Source organism: Pyrus communis, chromosome 16 (assembly GCF_963583255.1).
Source record: "Pyrus communis chromosome 16, drPyrComm1.1, whole genome shotgun sequence".
Classification (NCBI taxonomy): Eukaryota; Viridiplantae; Streptophyta; class Magnoliopsida; order Rosales; family Rosaceae; genus Pyrus; species Pyrus communis.
Genome location: NC_084818.1, coordinates 2,013,401 through 2,036,189, shown reverse-complemented (window position 1 = coordinate 2,036,189; position 22,789 = coordinate 2,013,401). Strand labels below are relative to the sequence as shown.

The 22,789-nt window shown below is 39.4% G+C and overlaps 5 protein-coding genes across 7 annotated transcripts; 3 read left to right on the top strand and 2 right to left on the bottom strand.

The window, feature by feature from the left end:
- The first annotated feature begins 1,172 nt into the window (after positions 1–1,172).
- Positions 1,173–4,034, top strand: LOC137720287 (probable receptor-like protein kinase At5g24010). The gene has a single exon (XM_068459335.1). It carries the CDS (start codon positions 1,251–1,253, stop codon positions 3,711–3,713), a length of 2,463 nt encoding a protein of 820 aa, XP_068315436.1. The 5' UTR covers positions 1,173–1,250; the 3' UTR covers positions 3,714–4,034.
- A 2,144-nt stretch (positions 4,035–6,178) lies between these two features.
- Positions 6,179–8,601, top strand: LOC137720290 (deSI-like protein At4g17486). The gene is made up of 4 exons (XM_068459338.1): positions 6,179–6,608; positions 7,148–7,409; positions 7,676–7,743; positions 8,139–8,601. Exons 1-4 carry the CDS (start codon positions 6,474–6,476, stop codon positions 8,421–8,423), a joined length of 750 nt encoding a protein of 249 aa, XP_068315439.1. The 5' UTR covers positions 6,179–6,473; the 3' UTR covers positions 8,424–8,601.
- Positions 8,602–9,276: 675 nt separating this feature from the next.
- On the bottom strand, positions 9,277–11,885 carry LOC137720291 (uncharacterized). Of its 2 annotated transcripts, none has more exons than XM_068459339.1 (2): positions 11,709–11,885; positions 9,277–10,638 (listed from the first exon to the last, which is right to left on the bottom strand). In XM_068459339.1, exon 2 carries the CDS (start codon positions 10,222–10,224, stop codon positions 9,580–9,582), a length of 645 nt encoding a protein of 214 aa, XP_068315440.1. In that variant the 5' UTR covers positions 10,225–10,638; positions 11,709–11,885; the 3' UTR covers positions 9,277–9,579. The 2 variants fall into 2 exon arrangements, with proteins under 2 accessions (XP_068315440.1, XP_068315441.1); XM_068459340.1 differs by having other exon boundaries at positions 9,277–10,635.
- A 1,099-nt stretch (positions 11,886–12,984) lies between these two features.
- Positions 12,985–14,748, top strand: LOC137720289 (septum site-determining protein minD homolog, chloroplastic-like). 2 transcript variants are annotated; one of them, XR_011066487.1, is made up of 2 exons: positions 12,985–14,377; positions 14,629–14,748. XR_011066487.1 is itself a non-coding variant. In XM_068459337.1 (1 exon), exon 1 carries the CDS (start codon positions 13,275–13,277, stop codon positions 14,271–14,273), a length of 999 nt encoding a protein of 332 aa, XP_068315438.1. In that variant the 5' UTR covers positions 12,985–13,274; the 3' UTR covers positions 14,274–14,568. The 2 variants fall into 2 exon arrangements, 1 of the variants encoding a protein (XP_068315438.1); XM_068459337.1 differs by lacking the exon at positions 14,629–14,748 and having other exon boundaries at positions 12,985–14,568.
- Positions 14,732–19,565, bottom strand: LOC137720288 (uncharacterized). The gene is made up of 13 exons (XM_068459336.1): positions 19,224–19,565; positions 18,870–19,075; positions 18,262–18,332; positions 18,003–18,091; positions 17,753–17,803; positions 17,252–17,424; positions 16,702–16,867; positions 16,491–16,565; positions 15,554–15,804; positions 15,391–15,460; positions 15,216–15,311; positions 14,959–15,037; positions 14,732–14,864 (listed from the first exon to the last, which is right to left on the bottom strand). Exons 1-13 carry the CDS (start codon positions 19,524–19,526, stop codon positions 14,779–14,781), a joined length of 1,716 nt encoding a protein of 571 aa, XP_068315437.1. The 5' UTR covers positions 19,527–19,565; the 3' UTR covers positions 14,732–14,778.
- Between the last annotated feature and the right edge of the window lie 3,224 nt (positions 19,566–22,789).

Genomic DNA, 22,789 nt, shown 5'->3' with positions numbered 1-22,789 from the left:
CGAAACAATAAGCTAATCTTTGGTTTTTATTTTATTTTTTTTTATTTTTTAACATATATTTGAAGAAAGTACAGATTCATTGAATGCCTTTGAATGGCAAACAGTTAACAGGTACTTGGTACTGTCATGCGAATTGGGGGTTGGACGTTGGATAAATTTATTTTTTTGAGGGAAGTTGGATAATTGAATAAAAAAGATAAATGTGAGGGGCCGGCTGTTTTTTATGTTTAATATCACATTACTAGAAAGAATTCTTGGATTGTGCAAAATCTTGAGCGTAACCAGAACACATCAAACTCTTTATCGATAACATACAAATATATGCATATCACATGATAACATACAAATACATGCATATCACATCAAACTCTTTCTCTGCCCTCCTAGTTCTCATACACTCTTATCCTCTCATATTTTGTGCGGTTACGGTTAAGTCACGTTAATATTTTATATTAATTTTTTTTATAGAGATAATAAGACAAAAAACAATAGTGACATAAAATGTTGATGTGGCGTAACCGTAACTGCACAAATAGGAGGAGATGGGAGTGTATGAGAATTGGGAGGGTAGAGAAGCCAGGTCCCATCAGGATTCCCCCTAGATTCTGGAAGTCTATATAATTCATGTACCTACTTTGGCCAGTCAAAAGAAAAGAACATATCTTTGTGTCGAAAAGAGATCTTCTCCAGATCTTTTCCTCCAAATGCTAGGGATTAAAAGATCCAGACCTTTAAGATTTGATCAAACGATCAAAAATCATTATAGTTTTTAAAAGTTTTTACTAAATTCTTTGTTTTTAGCCGTTAAATCAAATTTTAAAGGTTCAAATCACTTGATTTCTGGGCTTTGGAGGGAAAGATCAGGAGATGATCTCTTTCCCCTTGTGTCCACCATATAAAAAAGAGAGAGAGGATTCGTCGGATCCTCTTTGTGAGGATTCTGGGAATCTTTCAAGCACATCCGTTCATCATATATCATGCGGTTAATTTTCGACAGGTACCCTTTATTTTCAATCTTAAATAAAAAAAGTTACAATAATTTTTGACCGCACGATATATAATAAATAAATATAATTTGAAGATTCCTCAGATCCCCACTCATAAAAAGGATCCAATAAAATCTTGAATAATATAAAAAAAATTCAAACAGAACACCCTCCATTAATTTCACACTTCCACTTAGTCAGAATCCACTGTGCCTCTGTTCCTCCAACTCCTCCTCACTCTCTCATGAGCTCCAACCACCTTCCATGGACACCATGAACTTCCATTTTCTCCCTCTAACCATCTTCTCTCTCCTCCACTTCTCAGCCTCCTTCACTCCCTTAGACAACTACCTTCTCAACTGCGGCTCCTCTACCAACGCCTCCGTCTTCAACCGGGTCTTCTCAGCGGACCCGTACAAACCCGGACCGGGCTCCATTTCGCTCGCCGACCAAAACCCACCTCCCAATTCACCCGTTCTCTACCGCACAGCCAGAGTTTTCACCAGGGCTTCGAGCTACACCTTCAGCATCAAGAAATCAGGGATCCACTTGGTACGTTTTCACTTCTCGCCGTTTGTAGCTCAGGGTTTTGATTTGAAAGCTGCAAACTTTAGCGTTTCCGTTAATGGGTTTTCTCTGTTGAGAGAATTACATGTTAGGGAATCTGTGATTAGAGAATTTGTTATAAAAATTGATGCAAATGTTGTTGAAATTGTGTTTGCGCCTGTGGGTAATTCTGGGTTTTGCTATGTAAATGCCATTGAAGTTTTTACAGCTCCTGAGGATCTTCTTGTTGATTACGGTGCTAAATTGGTTGGTGCGAATGTTGTCGAATACAAGAATCTGTCTTCGCAAGTTTTAGAGACCCTTTATAGGATTAATGTTGGAGGTTCGAAATTGACACCTTTTAATGATACTTTGTGGAGGGATTGGGTCCCTGATGTCGATTATCTTGTTCTGGAATCCGCTGCGAAGCGTGCTTCCACCACGGATACTCCGAATTATCAGAGGGGCGGTGCAACTCGAGAGATTGCGCCGGATAATGTATATATGACTGCCCAGGAGATGAATACGGATAAGGCAATTACGGGTGCAAGGTTTAATCTTACATGGAAATTTCCAGTGGATACGAATTCCGGGCATTTGGTTAGGTTGCACTTCTGTGACATTGTTAGTCCTGCACTTAACTTGTTGTACTTTAATGTGTATATCAACGGGTATGCTGCGTACAGAGATGTTGATCTGTCAGTGATGGCAGCCAATGTGCTTGCATCTCCTGTCTATATTGATTTTGTTGTGGATTCGGATGGTTCTGGGATTATAGAAATCAGCGTTGGTCCTTCTGATCTGAGTAGTTCCGTTAGGATTAATGCTATATTGAATGGGGCAGAGATCATGAGAATGGTGAATGTTTCCAATTTATGGGCTGGAACTGGGCGTAAGAAGAGGAGTATATGGATTTTGGTGGGCACAGTTGTTGGAGGCTTTGTTATTCTTTGTTTTGGAATTGGTGCATTTCTGCTTGCTTTGAAACGCAGAAAGAGGAAACTGAAACCCCGCCCTGCAGAAAGTACGGTTTGGACACCTTTACGCGTATATGGAGGTAGTTCACACAGTAGAATGTCAGAAAGGACTGCACTTGCATCTTCTGCCGCAAATGGATATCATTGCTTGAAAATTCCTTTTGCTGAATTACAATTGGCGACAAACAATTTCGATAAAAGTCTAATTGTAGGCTCTGGTGGTTTTGGCATGGTTTATAAAGGGGTCCTGAAGGACAACACAAAGGTTGCCGTGAAGAGAGGTGTGCCTGGATCTAGGCAGGGCCTTCCAGAATTCCAGACTGAAATAACGGTTTTGTCCCAAATTCGCCACCACCATCTTGTATCACTTGTCGGATATTGTGAAGAACAATCTGAAATGATACTAGTTTATGAATACATGGAAAAGGGGCCGTTAAAGAAACATTTGTATGGTTCGGGGATCCCACCTTTGTCCTGGAAGCAACGACTTGAAATTTGCATTGGATCAGCAAGAGGTCTTCACTACCTTCATACAGGTTTTGCTCACGGAATCATCCACCGTGACATTAAATCAACTAACATTTTGCTTGACGAGAATTATGTGCCTAAGGTGGCCGATTTTGGTCTCTCAAGATCAGGTCCGTGTCTCAGTGAAACTCATGTAAGTACCGCTGTTAAAGGTAGTTTTGGGTATCTTGATCCAGAGTATTTCCGGAGGCAGCAGCTTACTGATAAGTCAGATGTGTATTCATTTGGGGTTGTGCTCTTTGAGGTTCTTTGCGCTAGACCTGCTGTGGATCCCTCAGTTGACAGGGAGCAGGTGAATCTAGGTGAATGGGCATTGGAATGGCAGAAGAAGGGCATGCTTGAGAAAATTATTGACCGCCACCTTGTTGGGAAGATCAAACCAAGCTCTTTGAAAAAGTTTGGAGAAACGGCAGAGAAATGTTTGGCTGATTATGGTGCCGATAGGCCAACCATTGGTGATGTATTGTGGAATTTAGAATACGCGCTTCAGCTTCAGGAATCTCGACCGCGTGGAGAACAGCCTCAAGACTGCGACATCAATGAGCCTCCGACAACTAACATTGTTCCTGGAGATCCCTCAACCAATGTAAGAACAGAGGAAAATGGCGGTAATGGCAGTTCGGAGATTAACACAAGCTTAGTTTTCTCTCAATTGATGACCAACGATGGCAGATAGCTTTCGAGCTTGTGCCAATATACGATCAATATACCATACAAGAATTTTAAAGATCTCCACCTTAGAACTACCACTGTGACAAATCGTACAGGTATGTTTTTAAGGTTTTACGTGCTTCCACTCTATTTTTTTCTCTATTTTCTTACCACGATCATATATGCAACTCATTTTCCTAAACCCTAAACCCTAAACCGTTAATCCAATATTTTTGTTTCCATGTTATTGTTGTATCATGTTTGTAAGTGAAGGAATTATAGAAGCTGCTCATGTTTGGTGTATGAAATTTAAGAAATATTGTATTTGTTTGCTTTTTTGGTGTTTTTTCCAAGTACCAAACCTATGCATGGCAAACAGGTCGTGTTCATGTCATACCCGTTATATTAGCGAGTTGTGTCATGTGAAACTCGTTACCTTAACGGGGTTTTATCAGGTGATCCGATAACGACCTAATTCATTAACAAGTTGTGTTGTTTCGTTTCTGGTTAACAGGTCATGCAAAAAATTGTTATGTCTAATATCTAAATCATATCTTGTAGGATTCTTAAAGGGTCACCTGATAACAACCCGACTCATAAACATGTTCTTAATAGGTGATCTCATAACGACCCAAATCGCTAACGGGTTGATTCAAAACATATTATTTTCGTATCGATTCGTGTTAGTTAACGGGTCGGGCATTAAATTTACCTCACAAATCTTCGAAGTTTTGTTGATTGAATCTAATATTTACACCCAAAATACAGATCAAATCATAGGTGGCTAATTGCATATCTTCCAAAAAATAAAATTTCTAGTTGGCTATCTAGCTGTTATGCACTACAATGACTTCAATGATGCATGCATAGATTTGCTTAAGCAAGTACCAATTGCCAGTGTGATAGTGGGAGGAGGTTGTCTCTCCACTCAAAGTTATCCTACCTAAATCATTATTTTAGTCACCGACCTCAAGTTAACAAGGTTCCTCGCTTCGCGAAGGTCGGGAGGCACATCTATTGTATGACCTTACCCTTACAAAGAGACTGGTTCTACGACTTAAACCCGTGACCTCTTGGTTACAAAGAAGCAACCTTTTTGTTGCACAAAGATTCGCCCTCATCATTTTATTGTACATTTTATTGCGTGAAAATCAGGTCATACTCAACCAAGTATCGAACTTAGTTATCGGGTTGGCATCATTCATGTTGCGTATGTAAGCTCTTGTGACAATAAATGTCAAACGAATCACTCAACTAAGTATCGAACTTGATTATCATTTTGTAACATTCACATGAACTGGATATGATATCTCATTCAACAAAGCATATACAACTACTAAAAGCTATAGGGTTCGTTTGGATGCACTTTTAAAATGATTGGAAACGTTTTTGTTGAAAATATTTTTGAAACAAATTCTTAATAAAAATGCAAATAAATACTAAAAAAGTACTTAAAATACTTCCGAGAAGAATTGGTCGTGTAGAGAGTTTGATCAGTATTAGCATTGCCATCAGACTCTAATTCTGTACAAGAGGCATTTGGACAAAAAACACAAGGATATGGATGGTCCATGAGAATATTGATGACCCCAACTAAATTGGGATGGGCGAGCTGGGCGTTCGAGCCATGAAATAGATTTCAAATTGGACTTTGAAGTTGATAGGTCAAAGTCGTGCAACTATTTTGTATATAAAAATAGTTTGATATTATAATTATTTTTGTTTACGGCCCAATCACAATTGTCTGTAATGATTATAATTTTTTGATAAAATAATCAAGCTTGTTTGGAAGTCCATTTGAAATGATTAAAAAAAATTTTAGTAAAAAATTTTTAAACTAATTATTAGTAAAAATCCAAATGAATTCTAGAAAAAAAGCACATATATGATGCTTCTTAAAAAAAACAGTTAAAATACTTTTAGATCCCAAAATCAATTTCATCAAAAGCTGTTTCATTCATTTTTAAAACATTTTCAAACGAGCATAATGATTGAATCGAGATATCGTCACTGAATTAATCAAACTCAAATCCTAACTAGCTATTGACAAAGTCCCTAAAATACAAGAATAAGATCCATCAAACAAAGAACAATAAAAGACACAATGAGGAATTCTTACGAAACGACGTCGGATGCCCAATTGTGTCGCAAAGCCGAAAAGATCTCATATCACGGACGTGTGGCGGGCTTTTCTTGCGGCACGCGAACACTCGTTCGAACAAGACGAGGGCAGGTCGGTCATTTGACAAAAAGCGGTCGGTGTCATAACCTTTAATAGTTGCGTGGCGTGGCACGTGGGCCCACTTATCCACATCGCGCTAATCGTAACCGCAGTGGCGGACAGGACAGCTGTGCTAATGGGATGTCAGTTCCGTAATTTCGCTCGACTTCCGGGGTCTGTTCCGTGTCGGAATTTTACCCCTCGGCCCGCGAAAATTACATTACGAACCCGATTTCTGAGATTTTGTTAAACGTACCCACACAGACACAGACGCTGACTTTCTCTCTCTAAAGTTTGAAGAAATTGAACCAGTTTAGAGCGAGAAAGGAAGAGAAAAGAAAGAGGAAGAGAAAAGCAATTGAGCAATTCGTGACGAGAAAGTATTCATATTGTAATCGCCGAGGCAGCGAAAAGTGGTTGGCTTTTTGTTCGAATTGAAGCGGATTGTTTCATTTCTGAGAGGATTTGGATTAGGATTAGGGTTTGTGGTTTGAATTGGGAGGAGGAGGGAGGGGCGATTTTGGATTTGGGATTTGGGGTTTTTGGTGAAGAATTTGGGGGAAGATGGCGGAGGTGGTGCTGCATATATACGATGTGACGAATAGTGGATCGGACAAGACGAATAGCACCATTCTGCAGATCAACAAGATCTTCAAGGATGGTATCGGCCTCGGTGGCATCTTCCACAGCGCCGTTCAGGTTCCTCCTTCCTCCTCCTCGTCTCTCTCTCTGTGTCTTCCTCTTGTGTACTCGCGGTTGCATGTATAAGTATGTAATCTGAAAGTGGACGTGTAATTGGTAGTTGGAGTGATGTGAATTTGGGGGACATTTAGGGCTTTAATCTGAAAGTAGACATGTAATTGCTAGTTGAAGTTAATAATTTTCTTGATTGATTGTAAACCTTCGATTTGAGTTTGATCTGAATACTGAAAAGTTTCAATTTTCGCTATGTTAGTTCGGATTTTCGGTATATAAGTGCCGAGGTGTTGTTGAGTTTACCTTTATGATTTGCGTTTGCGGTTTATAATTTTCAGTAAACTGCTTTATGTTGCCTCAATAGATGTTTCACGATACGATGCCTTTATGTTGAATTTTCGTTGCCAGTCAAGAAACTCTGATGATTCTTATATGGAGAATGACTAGAGTTTGGCTCTCTGTTTTATTACGTAAAGACGGTTAAAAGTTGCAATGTAACGGCTTGTATTTCTGTTCGTAATTGTTTATGCTCTATTGGACAGGTTTATGGAGATGATGAATGGTCATTTGGGTTCTGTGAACAAGGATCTGGTGTGTTTAGTTGCCCTTCTGGGAAAAATCCAATGTACACATATCGTGAAAGCATCGTTCTTGGGACAACGCATTGTTCGATCTTCAAGGTTAACCAAATCTTGAGGGAACTCAGTAGAGAGTGGCCAGGGTATTCGTATGACCTGTTATCAAAAAATTGCAATCACTTTTGTGATGAGTTATGTGAAAGGCTTGGGGTGCCAAGGCTTCCAGGTAACTTTGTGAGATCGTAGGGTTTACCGGCTATACTAAAGATTTATTTTCTATGCAACTGGGCGTTTACTTGACCAACCATAAGTACAATGGCCAGTGATTTGTTCTTGTTTCGGTCAGTTCGCTGATATATGGTTGTGCATTTATGATCTTCGTGTTTAAGTTGTGCATTTATGATCTTCCGTGTTCTGTACTGTGCCTCTGAATTTGAAAATGTAGTCTTGTAAATAGATATATGGCATGTATTCTTATAGCTTCTTTTACAGGTTGGGTTAATCGTTTTGCCCATGCTGGTGATGCTGCTATGGAAGTCGCAGGAAACACGGCAGAACGGGTGAGTTATTTTATGCAGAACGTGCATAGAAACTAGAAAGGGAAAATTACAGCAAGTTTCACATTTACATATTTACATGGACATTTCATCTTTAATGGGAAAGGGAAAATGCATCAAATTAATCTTACACATATCCACTTTGAAGCTACCTGCCTGTTTCTTTGTTTTCTTCTTTGCCTTGGACTCGACTTTGATGATACTTTGCCCGGAGATGTGGCTAACCGTACATGCTCGGATTGAATTTTCCTGGAATCTAGTTTCGCCTCTGTACTTCTTCGTGTTTGACCTTCCACTCATTGTTGGTTTCCTTTAAAGTTATTTTCATTATTGCATGAAATGTTGCTTTTGGTTGCTTCGGTGCATACAAGTCTAATAGTTTTCTTGGGTCGTTGCAGTTTAGAGAAGCGAAGACACAGATTGTTTCAGCTAGCAAAGTAGCATATCGTTTCCTTGTGGGTGTTACAAGCAATGCCATAGCTTCTCCCGCATCTCCTGAAAATTCAGACAGAGGTACTCCTAGATTTCAGGCCGCATGGTTTAAGAATCTAATCACAACGGGAGCAAAGCCTTCTAGTAGTTCAGATTTCGAGAATAAGGAAGAGGATGTACTTCGGCAGAACCAGCAACCGGATGCAGAGCCGCCGCTGCAGCATAATTCTCGAACATGGCAAAGTACGTAATTTCCGAGCACACTTTGCCAATGTGTACTAGTCAAATCCCAGCAAAGGTCAATGAGTCCTGCGTCGTGTACCAATGAAGAAAATTCTTTTGTTTGTTGAACAGAAGTATGCCCCATTCATGCCCCCAAAGAACTGGATTACATTCAATAGATTGCCCAGCTTGTAGTTGGTTTCATTACGTTACGCGATTTGTTATGTTATTCAAGGTAACGTCTTAGCAACGAAGAAACTTGTCCAACTTGACGGTAGAAGATGAATTTATCATTCAGAAAATGCATCCCTTTCCGTCTTCAGAAAATAGTAAAATTCGGAAGTACAACTCTGAACTATTCGAGTTATTCAATTCAATCTAATCTTGAACGCTAAATGAGCGCCAAACTTGATCACAATGTTTAATGGCCTGTTTGGTGAGCCGGGTGGTATTGAATTTGGAGGAGATTGGTTAGGCGGGACTTGTAACCTGTGTATATAAATAGGTTAAATAACTTATTTTATTGTGAATTCCTTACTCATCTCGTTCAGCTATGTTCATTTCAAATTTTGACACAATAATCAACAAACTGGACTCAAGTCTATTTAATCGGTCACATATCCTATTCAAATTATCCACCAAACAGGCCCCAAGTGGGAAAATCAAGATAACTTTTGATTGTGGTAAAACTAGGAGGATCCTCGCCGGATCCTCTTTGTGAGGACTTTCCAATCATATATGTTTATTGTATATCGTACGGTTAAAAATCATTGTAAATTTTTTATTTAAAATTGAATATAAACTGTACCTGATAAAAACTGACCACACGATGTACAATGAACAGATGTAATTGGAAGACCCCACAAGGATCCTCTCTCGCAGTAAAGTTGGGATAAGGTTTAACTAATAATTCCATACCACGGAAGATGCAAACATTATTGAAACCACGTTAGTTTGATACAATCCACAAAAAAAGAACAGAAAGATGAGTCAGCTGATGCCTCAAGGTCATGAAATGTTACTGCACGTAAAATACATAGCAGCCCCTCGAAGAGAAAAAGAAGCAGAAAACGCAAGAGCATGAGACTGCAACATTCTTCAACGCGAAATTATATACAGAACATTGTCACCGAAATACAGCCGAGGGCTCTTCCAGTAGCATAACAGCTTGACTGAAACGTCCATCTAACGTCTTAGCATTCCGTCGAGCACAATTGTGCCTTCATGTGCATCCTCTGCAATCCGTAGAGATGAAACAGCCTGCGCCGCAATGAGCCCAGCAGCAAATCCGCTGGTACCCCAACGTCCATCGTCAGAAAATAATTTTGCGTAATCTCTTTCATAAGGTCCAGATGAGAGCGACCATTCACTGTTCCCTAAGCCACCCAAGTTGTATCCCGATCTGTAAGCACCAGACACCCACCCAATCCTTTCGAGTGAACACTTTGCAGAGTCTTGATAAGGAAAGCATGTCCTCCTTCCACCCACAAATACGTTGATGTCGCCAGGACAATCCCAATGATTGAACACTTGATCTTTGTTCAGAACAATCTCACATGTTTCGTCTGAGTCTTCTTCACCAAGAAGGACACGCAACGCAACAGCCTCCGCAATTGCAGCACCTTCTTCATCAAGCCTCTGTTGCTCTTCTTTCTTCTTCTGTTTTTTCTTTTCTAGTTCAGAAATGATGGCTGCCGAAGTAGCAAGGGCTTTCTCCAAACGCCTCTTCTTTTTCTCAGCCTGTTTTTGACGATCCAACTCGTCCTTCACCTGCTTTTTCTTAACTTTTCTCACAACCGGTTGCAATTTATTACACTCCATGCTATCCATTCAACCAACAACCTCCAAAAAGTTGCCTTTGTTTAACTTGTTTTGAGAATTCCTCTAAAGTGTATACATTTCCCTATAACTGTGTTCCCTTACTTTTCTATATTACTAAATAAAATTAATTACTTTTCTTGCTGAAAACTAATATAATTACTATAATCCTAATAACTACACCCACTCAGGTCTATAGGAGTACCTCATTTTGCGAACGATGCAATCCCATACGGAAACAACAGGAGACAACAGAAGGGAAAACTGATATGCACTCACAGAGCCACCCCTCGGCATCATTCTTCCTAGTTTCCCACAACCCTTGCATTTACCCATCTTGAGCATACAGAAAAACTGATCATCCAATACCAACTGTGGAAGCAATAACGAAAATCTGTTCCAAATAGCTCACATGGCCTTTCTCTGCTGAAAAATAGCAAAGAGAGTTACAAGTTAAACCAAAACTTAAAGTAACGATATAAATAAGCATATAAGACACACTTAACAGCAACTATAAGACAACACGAGTAACACTGCAATCCGCCAAGAGTCCAATTGAAGAGACTTCAGAAAGGAGTTCAACTCAAATTTCAGTAACCTATCCTCAGCCTAGTTGGGAATCAGAAAACCACTGCTTCCCAAGTCATTATTCAAAGAAACAATAAACAAGAAAACACCTCCGAATCATGAACATTAACAGCATGGTGCGCCATTGGAAAGGAATAAAATGGACGCTCGAAAGGCAGAACACACATGCTACCAAACGCAAGCAACATAAATCTTGGGCGCATCCCCTACTATGCCTAACCCCAACTATCATCATAATTAAAAGTGAAGTCAAGCTTCCCAAATAACTGAAAATTGGATCCAAATAACGTCGTCATAAACCTCGCAAGCTAGATCAAAAATCCCAAGAAACATTGAGTTAATGATAAAGCTCCAATCATTTCAATTAATGGTAAATATATCCATCCGATACTTGTTAGTGACAAAACTCTGGACCAAGAGTAGATAAAAAGCTCACAAAATCAAGAGATACCAATTGAGTCAACTCAGCTTCGATTATGAATTACAAAACAACACCAATCCAATTAATCCAATCTTAATCGTATAGGTGAGATGATGAAATAACACAAAAACCGACGAACAAACCCTCTCACTCAATTTAATAACCAGAAATTCAACTTCAACTCAATTTTCCCATCAGCCAAACAGATTCTAGTATCCAATTCATTCAAATCCAATCTTAACCAAACAGATCCGTACAAAAAATAAACACAGCTCCAACAGCTCATCACAAATCCGTACATATAACAGCGTGATCTAATCAGTTCGTATACAGTAGCATCAAATTCAAACACCAATCAATCCAGATCCAATCACAGACTAATCTAAACAGATAAATCGAAACAAAAACCAATAATTAAGTCCAAATTCAAACACGCGAAATCAAAGACGAACAGAGGGAGAGAGGGAGAGAGAGAGAGAGAGCAGACCAGATTGAAATCACAGGTGAAGGAAAGGGCCTCGAGCTCGGAATCTCATCCGCGGAGTGAAGAAATCGGGAAAAACTCGGACGAATTCGGATCCGGAGAGAAAAACAGAGGAGGAAGAAACCGGGAGTCGGTGGTTGTTTTGTAAGAAAAACGGAAGTGATAATTTGACAACCAACCGACCAGAGAGAGAGAGAGAGAGAGTGAAAAGGGTAATCGTGTAATTTACAGATGGGCCGGGGACACGTGGCGGGAAGACGGGAGGTGGGGAAGCTGATCTGAAAGGGTAAACAATATCTAGAATCTATGACTTTTCTTTGGCCTTTCGGGATTACGTTGGGCCCGTTGGATACTTTTTCCGATGATTTAATCGTATCTGTTCATTGTACATTGAAAGGTTAGAAATTATTGTAAATTTTTTTATTTAAAATTGAATATAAACAGTATCTAATAAAAATTGACCTCATAATATACGATGAACAGATGTGATTGAATAATTTCTGGAATTCTCGTAAAGAAGATCCACGAGGATCCTCTCTCTAGGTTCGGAGGCAATCCATGGCGTCTCTTGCTTTCCGTCAAAGTGTTTCTATTGGTTTGTTTATTAGACGGTCAGGATTGTAGATCTGAAGACACTTGTTTTTGGATCGGACGGTTTAGATTAAGTACAGGAATAAGAAGGTGGGAGTGTGATGTAGACTGTAGAGTGGGTAATGGGCCGACCTGGGTCTCTACATTGGGCATATTCCTCGGAATAAGGTGGGTCTGTGATGTTGAGTGGTAGGGACTATTGTTGTTTATTGGTGATGAAATTTTAATAATGGTCCATCAACTTTAATCTAATTGAAGCAATAGTCCATCAACTAAAAATTTATGATATTTGATCCCTTAATTTATCTAAACATGTAGCTATGGTCCTTTTCGTCAACTCCGTTAAAACTTCCGTCAAAATGAATTATGTGCCACTCACATAAGGCAGAATCAAGAAGCAACTATAGAAAACCAAATCAAAAAAATTGTAAGAATGGTCCCTAACTTTAACCCAATAAGAGAAATGATTACTCAACTTTAACTCAATTGGAACTACAATCACTCAACTTTAATCCATTTGTAACAATAATCCTTTCAACATGAGTCATTTTGATAGAATTTTAATGGAGTCAACGAAAATGATCATAACTGCACGTTTTGATAGGTAAAGAAACCAATGGTCATGAATTTTTAGTTACGAAATCATTGCTCCAATTAAGTTGAAGTTAAGAAGCTATTGTTACAATTTTCTCAACTATAAACAACAAAATCATAAATAATATAAATCACATTAGTTGTTACAATTTATACTGTTTGATTTAAAACCCATTTTTTAGCATGTGATTCGGTCTTAAACCAGAACCATTTCAAGGCCGTAAAAACCAAACCGTTCAGTGCGGTTTACTCCAATACGATTTCGATTTTCGATTCCGCCAACCTCCTATTTCCCTGTTGAAGCGTTCACTCACAGTCACAACTCCTCCTTCCTCTTGTTTTGATGATCCCACCTGATCTAATCCAAGGGTCACAAAAGCCGCAATGGTCTCTCTTCAACTCCTCCCCCCCATCCTCCACCCCAAGCCCTCCTCCTCCACCTCCTCCTTCCTCACCGCCGCAAACCCACTAAACGCCTTTAAACCCAAAACCCAAAGACCCAATCTTTCTTCTCCCTTCACAGTCCGCGCCGTCCTCCAATACAACAGGAAGCCCCAGTTGTCCGGCGACACGCCCCGCGTCGTCGTCATCACCTCCGGAAAAGGAGGCGTCGGCAAGACCACCACCACCGCCAATGTCGGCCTCTCCCTCGCCCGCCTCGGCTTCTCTGTTGTCGCCATCGACGCCGACGTCGGCCTCCGCAACCTCGACCTCCTCCTCGGCCTCGAGAACCGCGTCAACTACACCGTCGTCGAGGTCCTCAACGGCGACTGCCGCCTCGACCAGGCCCTCGTCAGGGACAAGCGCTGGTCCAACTTCGAATTGCTCTGTATCTCGAAGCCCCGGTCCAAATTGCCGATGGGGTTCGGCGGCAAGGCCCTGGTCTGGGTAGTGGACGCCTTGAAAGCCAGGCAAGAGGGCTGCCCGGACTTCATTCTCATCGATTGCCCAGCAGGGATCGATGCCGGATTCATCACAGCCATTACGCCGGCCAATGAGGCCGTTCTGGTGACCACGCCGGACATCACGAGCTTGAGAGACGCTGACAGGGTCATTGGGCTGCTGGAGTGTGACGGAATAAGGGATATTAAGATGATGGTGAACCGGGTTCGGACGGACATGATCAAAGGGGAAGACATGATGTCGGTGCTGGATGTGCAGGAGATGTTGGGACTGGCATTGTTGGGGATGATTCCGGAGGATACGGAGGTCATCAGAAGCACCAACAGAGGGTACCCTCTGGTTTTGAACAGGCCGCCCACATTGGCAGGGCTGGCTTTCGAGCAGGCGGCCTGGAGGCTCGTTGAGCAGGACAGTATGCAGGCTGTCATGGTGGAGGAAGAGCCCAAAAAGCGCGGGTTTTTCTCGTTTTTCGGAGGGTAGGAAGTGCTCCAATTTCGAAGCTTGCAAGCATTGTTATGCTTGTGCTTTTATCTGCGGATGATTGTTCAGTAGTAGAGGGAAAAGTGAGTGAAGCTGTGTACAGGGTAAGTCAGTTCAATTCTCTGATTGTGTTTTTGTTAGTGATAGCTTAAAGTTTAGATTTCTAGTCTTTCTATGTTTTTAGGGAATGCTAAGGATTAATGTGATGTATTTACTTGATTGAGAAACAAGGAAAATTGGTACCTGTCTTTCGAATTTTCCGGATTGAGAAGTTCGTGTTTGATCTTTATCTTTTGATGAATTTTGCATTGAAGAACTCTTTTCCTTTCCATCCTTTGCTATATACGCATTGCAGTTTGCTCGGAAACGAATGCTTAGCTTGCAAACCGGTCACTTTTGTCAAATGGCTTTCCTTGACGTAGTTAACGGGGTTAATACACCTTCCACCTCCGGTTTGGGGAAGTTCGGCTCAGCGACTGTCACTGAAGCATCAAACACTTAATCTTCAAACTTGATGATGAAGCGACGAATTCACTTGTAATCTCCTTCTCAATTCATAGAGCAGCTTTGGGCCGACGGTAGTTATATTACCTGAAAAAATCGGATAATTATTTGCTTTGTCCCTTTTTATATGAACCAGAATGATCTGAAATTAGTGAGATTAGTTTCATCAAGATTTGAGTACCTGCTCCAAGTGTAAAAACTACGATTTCCCGATGAGGGTTCTTGCATATTTGAGATGCTAACTTCTCTACAACATCGTCCTGCATATTCAACAATCCTGAAGTCATCCAGTTACCCGAATCCTTCCTAGAGAACCATTTGAAGCACTAATGGGTTTTTATTCGATCCTGGTATGCGATTTTTTATCGTTTACAGTCATGTTCGGCATGCGATTTCAGACATAATTGTATCTAAAAGAACTTAAAACTTGAGTATTACCAGAGAAGGGAAGTATTCAGATGGCGGGCCAATTATCGTAGCAGCTAACTCCCTTCCGCCAACATTCTCGACATCTTTCTCTCTAGCGGCATACACCTGACATCGTACTTCCAACCAATTAGCCCTTTGGCTATAAGCTATAAGGTAATCCAAAGACTCTGCTAAGACAACTTACCTCTGTGACTACGACTTGATCTGCATCGCGGAGAGCATTGGCGAAGTCATCCTTCAGTGCTGTTAAACGGCTGCAAACGTATTATCAGTCAGTTTAGCACAAATCATACAAATCATGCTAGCGATAAAAGACTCTGCGCATTGTTCTCGTCTTGAGTGAATACCTGTAAGTATGAGGCTGGAACACGACCAAAAGAGACTTGACAGGGAACCTCTGGCGTGCAGCTTGAATAACTGCACTAACTTCTGTTGGATGATGAGCATAATCGTCATATATGTGGCATCCGCACACGGTGCCAATCATCTCAAAACGTCTTGAAATGCCTATGAAATTGTTTAAGTGCAACCTCACAAGATTGATTGTATTGTTGATTTGACATTGGTCACTGAATAATGCTATCACAGTGGCAACAACCTGCACAATACAGCACAATTAAAAGCGACAATAAGTTAAACATTACAGGACATGTAGTTCATCAAGGTTCTAAAAGACACTAGGCGCTAGTTTGGTCAGCAAGTTGAGGCCTAGCGCCTAGGCAGACTAGGCGGATTTAAGTAAATCTATTATTTTTCGTGTAAATAAGTGTTTGTTTATACTTAAATCATATATAATTTCATCATAAAGTAAACAAGAATGACATATATATTATGAAGTATTGGAACGTAATGAAAACATGGGGAACAAGCATATAATGTATGTTCATTTAAGTATTCACTAAGTCTCTTACAATTTATTGAAAAAAATAAAATGCAAAATGAAAGTTATCTATTTTCTATCTAGTAAGTCGCAACCTAGGTAGGTGCCTAAGCGGGTCTGGGCGGGTTAGGTGGGTGCCTTGGTGGTCTAGGCGGGCGCCTCAGCAAATCTAGGCGCCCTTTCTTAATTTTCAAATGCCTAGGCATTAATCGGGACGGTGGCCAGCCGCCTAGCGCCTAGGCGGGGTCTAGACAGTGCTAGGCAGGGATTTTTAGAACAGTCATTTATATCAATAGACGAAAACCCGCCTTTAAAAATATCGAGATGCAAATGATGGTTATAAATTATAATACAACACAGAAATGTGATGAGGAAAATTATACTCAGAACAGTATGTCACTCACTGCCAACGAATTAAGGACGTTATGAACTCCTGGAATCTGTAGACTGATGTCTGCCACAGGGTGCCCGCAATGACACTGCAGGGGAAAGAGTGATTAACCAGGGAAAAGAAATTCAGTTAAGTTTCATACACCATTTTTTTTCCAAAAGAAGCTGAATAATGTAGGGCAACAGGGGAGCATCCCGGCATGATAAGAAACCATATTTACATACCAGTGTATAATCACTACCACCCCTTAAATTTGGCCTGATTGATGATGCATGCCATTCATTAGAACTTGCGGTTCCATAAGTTGTTATGTTGTAGCTATCAGAACATTTCCAGCTATCGGATCCAATTGCTCGCTTTCCATCAGTCAGCAATGAACATGCACCTTGACTGTTGCAAACGGGGAACATTTACAAAGAGTATACTACCAAATAAATTTACATCTGTAAGAATGGTGAGCAAAAAATACAATAGACATGTATATTGAATAACTAATGCATGCAACTGCTACCAAAGGACCAAACCAAAAATCTACACACAATGAACCATAAAGTTTTAAATCGAATTGCATACAAAGTAAGAGTTACACAACCATAGGTTCAATACGAAAATCAAGAGCAGCTCGAGTAATATGCTGGATGACTTAGGAAACTGTCATTTCTTTCATGGTATATGGGAAATGGTATGTGGACTAAAGCTTCTATAATGCCTGCCACTTGAACTTTCTGCTGCACCAGAAATGCAATATGCTGTCAAAATAGTCGAGCAATGTACCTATCCCCACATAAAATGAGATGTCCGCCCACCCTGATACGGTTCAGGAATTTCCTGAAAGTAGCTTTAACCGCCTCCTCGTTTGGAAATATATCAACATGCTCCCAATCCAAATTTGTTACAACGGCTATAGAAGGTGATAATCCCAGGAAACAGCAATCGTATTCATCAGCCTACTACAAACATGAAATATGTAAGTAATCTTTATGAGCAATTGAACATGAAATCGATCTATTCCTGTCGATTAAGTATGAAGTAGTACAGGTTATCTAAACATCATTTATTCCTATCAATAATAGGTTCCTATTCATTGTTACAGAACCATGAACGGAAATTTAAATATTAGATATCTTCAGTCTTTTGTTCATGCATGCTTTACCATTTACTACCTCCCTTGTTTGGCCTAAACAGAATAACGTATTCCATTAAAATTTTATAGCATATCAACCTTTAATCCTAGATTTCAAATCAAAATTTTCAACCTCAACAGGAAAAGTATACCTCCAGGACAAAATTACGACCATCACCAAAGATAATGTTTCCTCCTGAGAACTGCAAAAGACAGTTTGAATCATTTCCAACATATAATTTAAGAAAGCCAATTCCAATTACAAATGAAACCACAATCAAACTCTTTATTGTAAAAGCTAATTCACAAGAAAGTAAAAAACTATGATTTAACATATTGCATCTGCTAAGCTCGTATTTTCTCCAAAGCTGTATAGAGAAGTAAAAGAATTGAAAATGATACCTGCGGCACATGTGCTCCAACTACTGCGGTAAGACTATCACCCATGGCGTCTAGAACATAAGCAAGCATACTTGCAGTTGTACTCTTTCCTGTAAGTATTAATACTTATCATTATTATGCAATAATAGAAATGAAGACAAGGCAATAGTATCTTAGATTTCTCCACATTTAAGAAGACATTCTGTAAACTGATTTTGTAAATAATGTGCAGATAGCATAACAATGATTGGTGAAGATAATAGCACAGAAATATTCTTACCATGGCTACCGCTTACAGCAATGAGATTATAGCCCTCTGTCAGCTTTCCTAACCACTGGTCTCGCTTGTACCTGTAGAAGAAAGAGGTTAAGATATGAAATCAAGCAAAACAGTGAATGCAGCATACTTAGATAAGCAAACACTACGGGCTTGTTTGGAAGTGCTTATAAAATGACTAAAAGTGCTTTTGGTGAAATGTTTTTGAAACCAATCCTTAGTAAAAAACTAAGTGGATTGTGTAGAACCACTTTAAGTGCTTCCTGCAAGAAGCATATCTAGTGCTTCTTCAAAATAGCACTTAAAAGTGCTTTTGGAACCCAAAATCTATTTCACGAAAAGCGCTTCAGTCATTCTAAAAGCACTTCCAAACGAGCCCTAAACCGCTAAAGTTACATACATAATAGCCTACTTGGTTATCTGTCAACATAGGAAGATTAGGAACGGAATAGACAGTTGCGCACAACCTACAACTTAGCCTATAGTAACTGCTAACAATTTGTAATTCCTACTACTGCTAACTTGGTAAGAATATTTCAGTGTTTATAACATTACACACCAAAAGAAGTTCCAAATGCTTCAAATGCTAAGGTGAACAAAGATATACTCACACGGGTACTCCGACGGACTTTGCATACAAAATCTCAGCATTGTTTTGGGGAATAGCACTTGAAACAACAATGGCATCAGGTAATCTCGGGGCCCCGTTCCTTTGCAAATTGGTCACCGAATGGCCTATATGCAAAAATGCCCCTGCTTCCTGCAGCCCATCCATGAAGCTACTCCACACAATATCCGAGCCACTAACCTCATAACCCTACGAAAACAAAAACAACTCTCAAAATTCAAGAAACCCAAAAATGGTCCAGTTTTTCAGAAGTCTAATGACATTCTAATACTTCCACAAAATTTCCACCATTTTCTCGCCAACCAAACAGAGAACTAGGGTTTCAATCAAGCATCACCTGTTTGAGTGCAAGCATGGCCAGCGCAGACAACCCGCAACCTCCAATCCCCACAAAGTGAATCCAACCCTTTTCGTTTCTCAAACCATCGGATTCTCGATCGCTCTCGTCCGTGAACGCCGGCGAGATTGAGATGCTGCCGCTGTTGTTTTTACTCGATGCTTGCACGGATTTCGCAATGCGATTGTGTTTGCACTGGGCCGAGCTCTCCCTCACAAATATCTGGAAGTCGATCTTCAGTTTTCCGATGATATTTGCCGGAAAATGGAGGCGTTTGGACGTTGACATTGCCGGGAACTCCATTCGTGTGATAGCACTGTGATACAGTGCTTTTCCCGGGAAAGTGACGGCTTTGAAGTTGGATCGTGAAGAAATGGAAACGGATAGTTTAAAATTACAAAATGGGCTTTGTTAGGCCCATCATATTGACCCATTAACGCCCAATACCTTTTAATTACTTGAGTTGATATCCAAAAGGCCCAATTCATGTTTTTCTATTTTGTTTCTTTAATTTCAAATAATGTTTTTATTTTCTATGATTTTAAATTTTTGCATAACTGCATACCTTTTATTTTCTATTTTTTTTTTTAATTTTGTTTTAAAAAAGACTAGCTGGTGGCTTCGCTACGACAGTCTACCGTTTGAGGCCGGAAATCATCACAAATGCATTTTAACCTCCCTTGGCTACTATTGTGATTCAACTTTATAATGATATTCCCCACTTTAGTATAATGTCAATGTTATTGATCAATAACACCATAAAATGAAGAATAATTCAATTTGTTTCCTCATCCACCCATACTTGTAACCACACGTGGCATGCTTAGAATGCAATTATGCAATATGGCACGTTCCAGTTTGATTCGCAGCATTAGTGAATTATACAATAGTGATAAAATAAAAAGACTAAAATATCTTATAAATTTTTCTAACTTTTGAAAAAATAAACTCTCGCGATGAAACTCCCACCTGAACCTTTTCAAGAGAAAGATAACTGAAGGCGGTGGGTGACCAACTGACCAATGTACCCAATAAGCACCGCCTAACTTGGCTTGTCAATTAAATTTAGTTAGACGGTTGAGAAAATCCGCAGCCCTTGGCCACATGAAACCAATATATGAAATTATGAATACAAAGATAAGATAAAGAATACTAAAAAGAATTAGAACTTTTCAAAGAAGCACCAATCATATGAGATCAACTGAGTAATTGATAGCTGTTGTTTCCTACCGTCAAAGGAGGAAGAGGACTTACATCAAACGAAGACGTTACAATTAAAATTACTGGTCATTTTGAGGGGACGACATACTCTTTGTATGGTTTTGGTAGTACTGGACAAGCAAGTCATCGATCTAAATCAGGCGTGGCTACCGTTCCAAGGCTTTTATGTCGTTGGTCAGAGGTTATTTAAGATAGGAGAATGAGGTTAAAGCCGACTTTTGCCTAAAGCGAGTAGCAGACTCTTGTTTTAGTACACGTATAATCGCGCTTCTAGACTATCTTTTGGTGGTCTTTATTGTATAAATTGAAATGCTATCGAACCCCGAGCATCTTCTTTTTTATCTGAAAATGGAAAAAGGAGTTCACTTATGACTCCAAAATCGATCCACGAGGCAGACTGCCCTTCTTACTTGGTTTGAGCTATATTATGGGCTAATAACGATACTCAAAAGATCTGGTATTTCAAACAACACATTCATAAGTTCATAACACTTAACTAATAGTTTGGATAATCCAAATTCAACTCGAATCAATTGCAAATTCAATTTATTCAAACTTGAATGCAAAAGTGGAGCACAATATTATAATTAATTTGGCTAAATTCGTGTTTATCATGTTAAACATAAATTGAGTTTACTTCAACTTAATCAAGTTAATCAAATGTCGCAAAAAGATGAAATATATTAGATTGGATTTTAGATTCACGTCTCAACCAGTTGTATGACTAACACTACATCATTGGTATGAACACGTTTTTTTGAACAACAAATAGTTTCTCCCTCAATTAGAAGTCAACTATATAGTAATCCAATATTCAAATTATTGGGGTCTTACATCATCATTGTGAAACATTCTTATCCCATATTATTATACTTTTTCCTTTTTTAAGGGATTAGGTCAATATCAAATATGACCTATTTGGTGGGCTGAATGAAATAGAATTGGATGGGTAGAGACATGTAAGATAAAATTTGTAACCCATGCATAAAGATGTATTAGATAGCTTATTTTATTGTGAATTTATAACATATCATGTCAAGTCTTAACTATCTCATATTTTTGACACAAAAAACAAGGGACTTGACTCAAGTCCATTTTAATTGATCACGACCTATCCAACCAGCCACCAAACATGCCCATAAGATAATGGAGTTCAAATCTTCTGCACCTGTTTTGTGCATGGCCTTTCTGTGACTCCTATTATTTATAGACATATTTTACGTTTATGAAAACATAGTTAATGAGGATTAAGTTTATGGGCACATATCAATCAATAATCAAGCCACAACCATTTCGTTGTGTCCTAGTGATTATGAAAAATTTCAAAACTATATTCTATACAGCACATCTTGAGTTCTTATCATAATAAAACCACTAAAAAAACATACACAAAATAAGTACAGAAAATTTAAACGCAAAATCACGGGCTATTAAGAAAAGCAATGGTGATGTCGGAAGCAATATACAATATGCTCGACAGATAAAAGTTTCTTTTATCTTATTTCCGACCTCTGTCGAGAAGTTGGGTTAAGTAGAAAGTAGGTCCCCACTTTTGCTTTTTTCTGTCAAATTTGACAGGTATTGGTACACTTCAATTTAAACACTCCCATTGACGGCCAAAACCAACAAGGAAAGTGGAGCTCTTAATCTCTTGGAAATGAAAAATTGGATTGGAAATTGGAAAAGATCATACGTGTTAATTGTAAAGGTAAGTGCACGAGCCACTAAGGTTGCGTTTTAATATTGCGGTCTAGGGTTTCAATGCATGTTGCATATTCCTGCTTTTTATATCTCTTTCGTCACTTGATGATTGAGAAAAATAAAAACAAAATTGTCAACGATCACATAGTCGTTGAGCTAAGGACCAAACTCTAGTTATTATCGTTATACATATAATTCTTTTCTGCATCTCTCATCACGTAACAGGTAACAAGAGAGAGATATGTGATAATTTCGTGGAAGTTTCTTCTCAAAGATGGGGCATTTGGGACGATGGCACGACCCTCCACACGTCGAGCAATGGAGCAATGGCATGACGAAACAAAATGGGCGAAACGCGGTAACTTCATGAGGCAACAGCGCACACACACGACACGATATGGAAATTAGGTCAAATTATATGCATGGTTGGGTTGAGTCAGCACCACGATACACACAGTTTGGGGTATGACCTCTATACAATACGTGGCTTCAGAATATTGGATGTGAATCTGAATAGCTATACTTTATTTCATGTCACAAACTTTTGAATAATTGAATCGCACATAAACCCTATTCGTTCGAAGTGGACGGTGATCAAAATTCAAAACTTTTCAGATTCAAGGAGTCATGTATATAATCATACT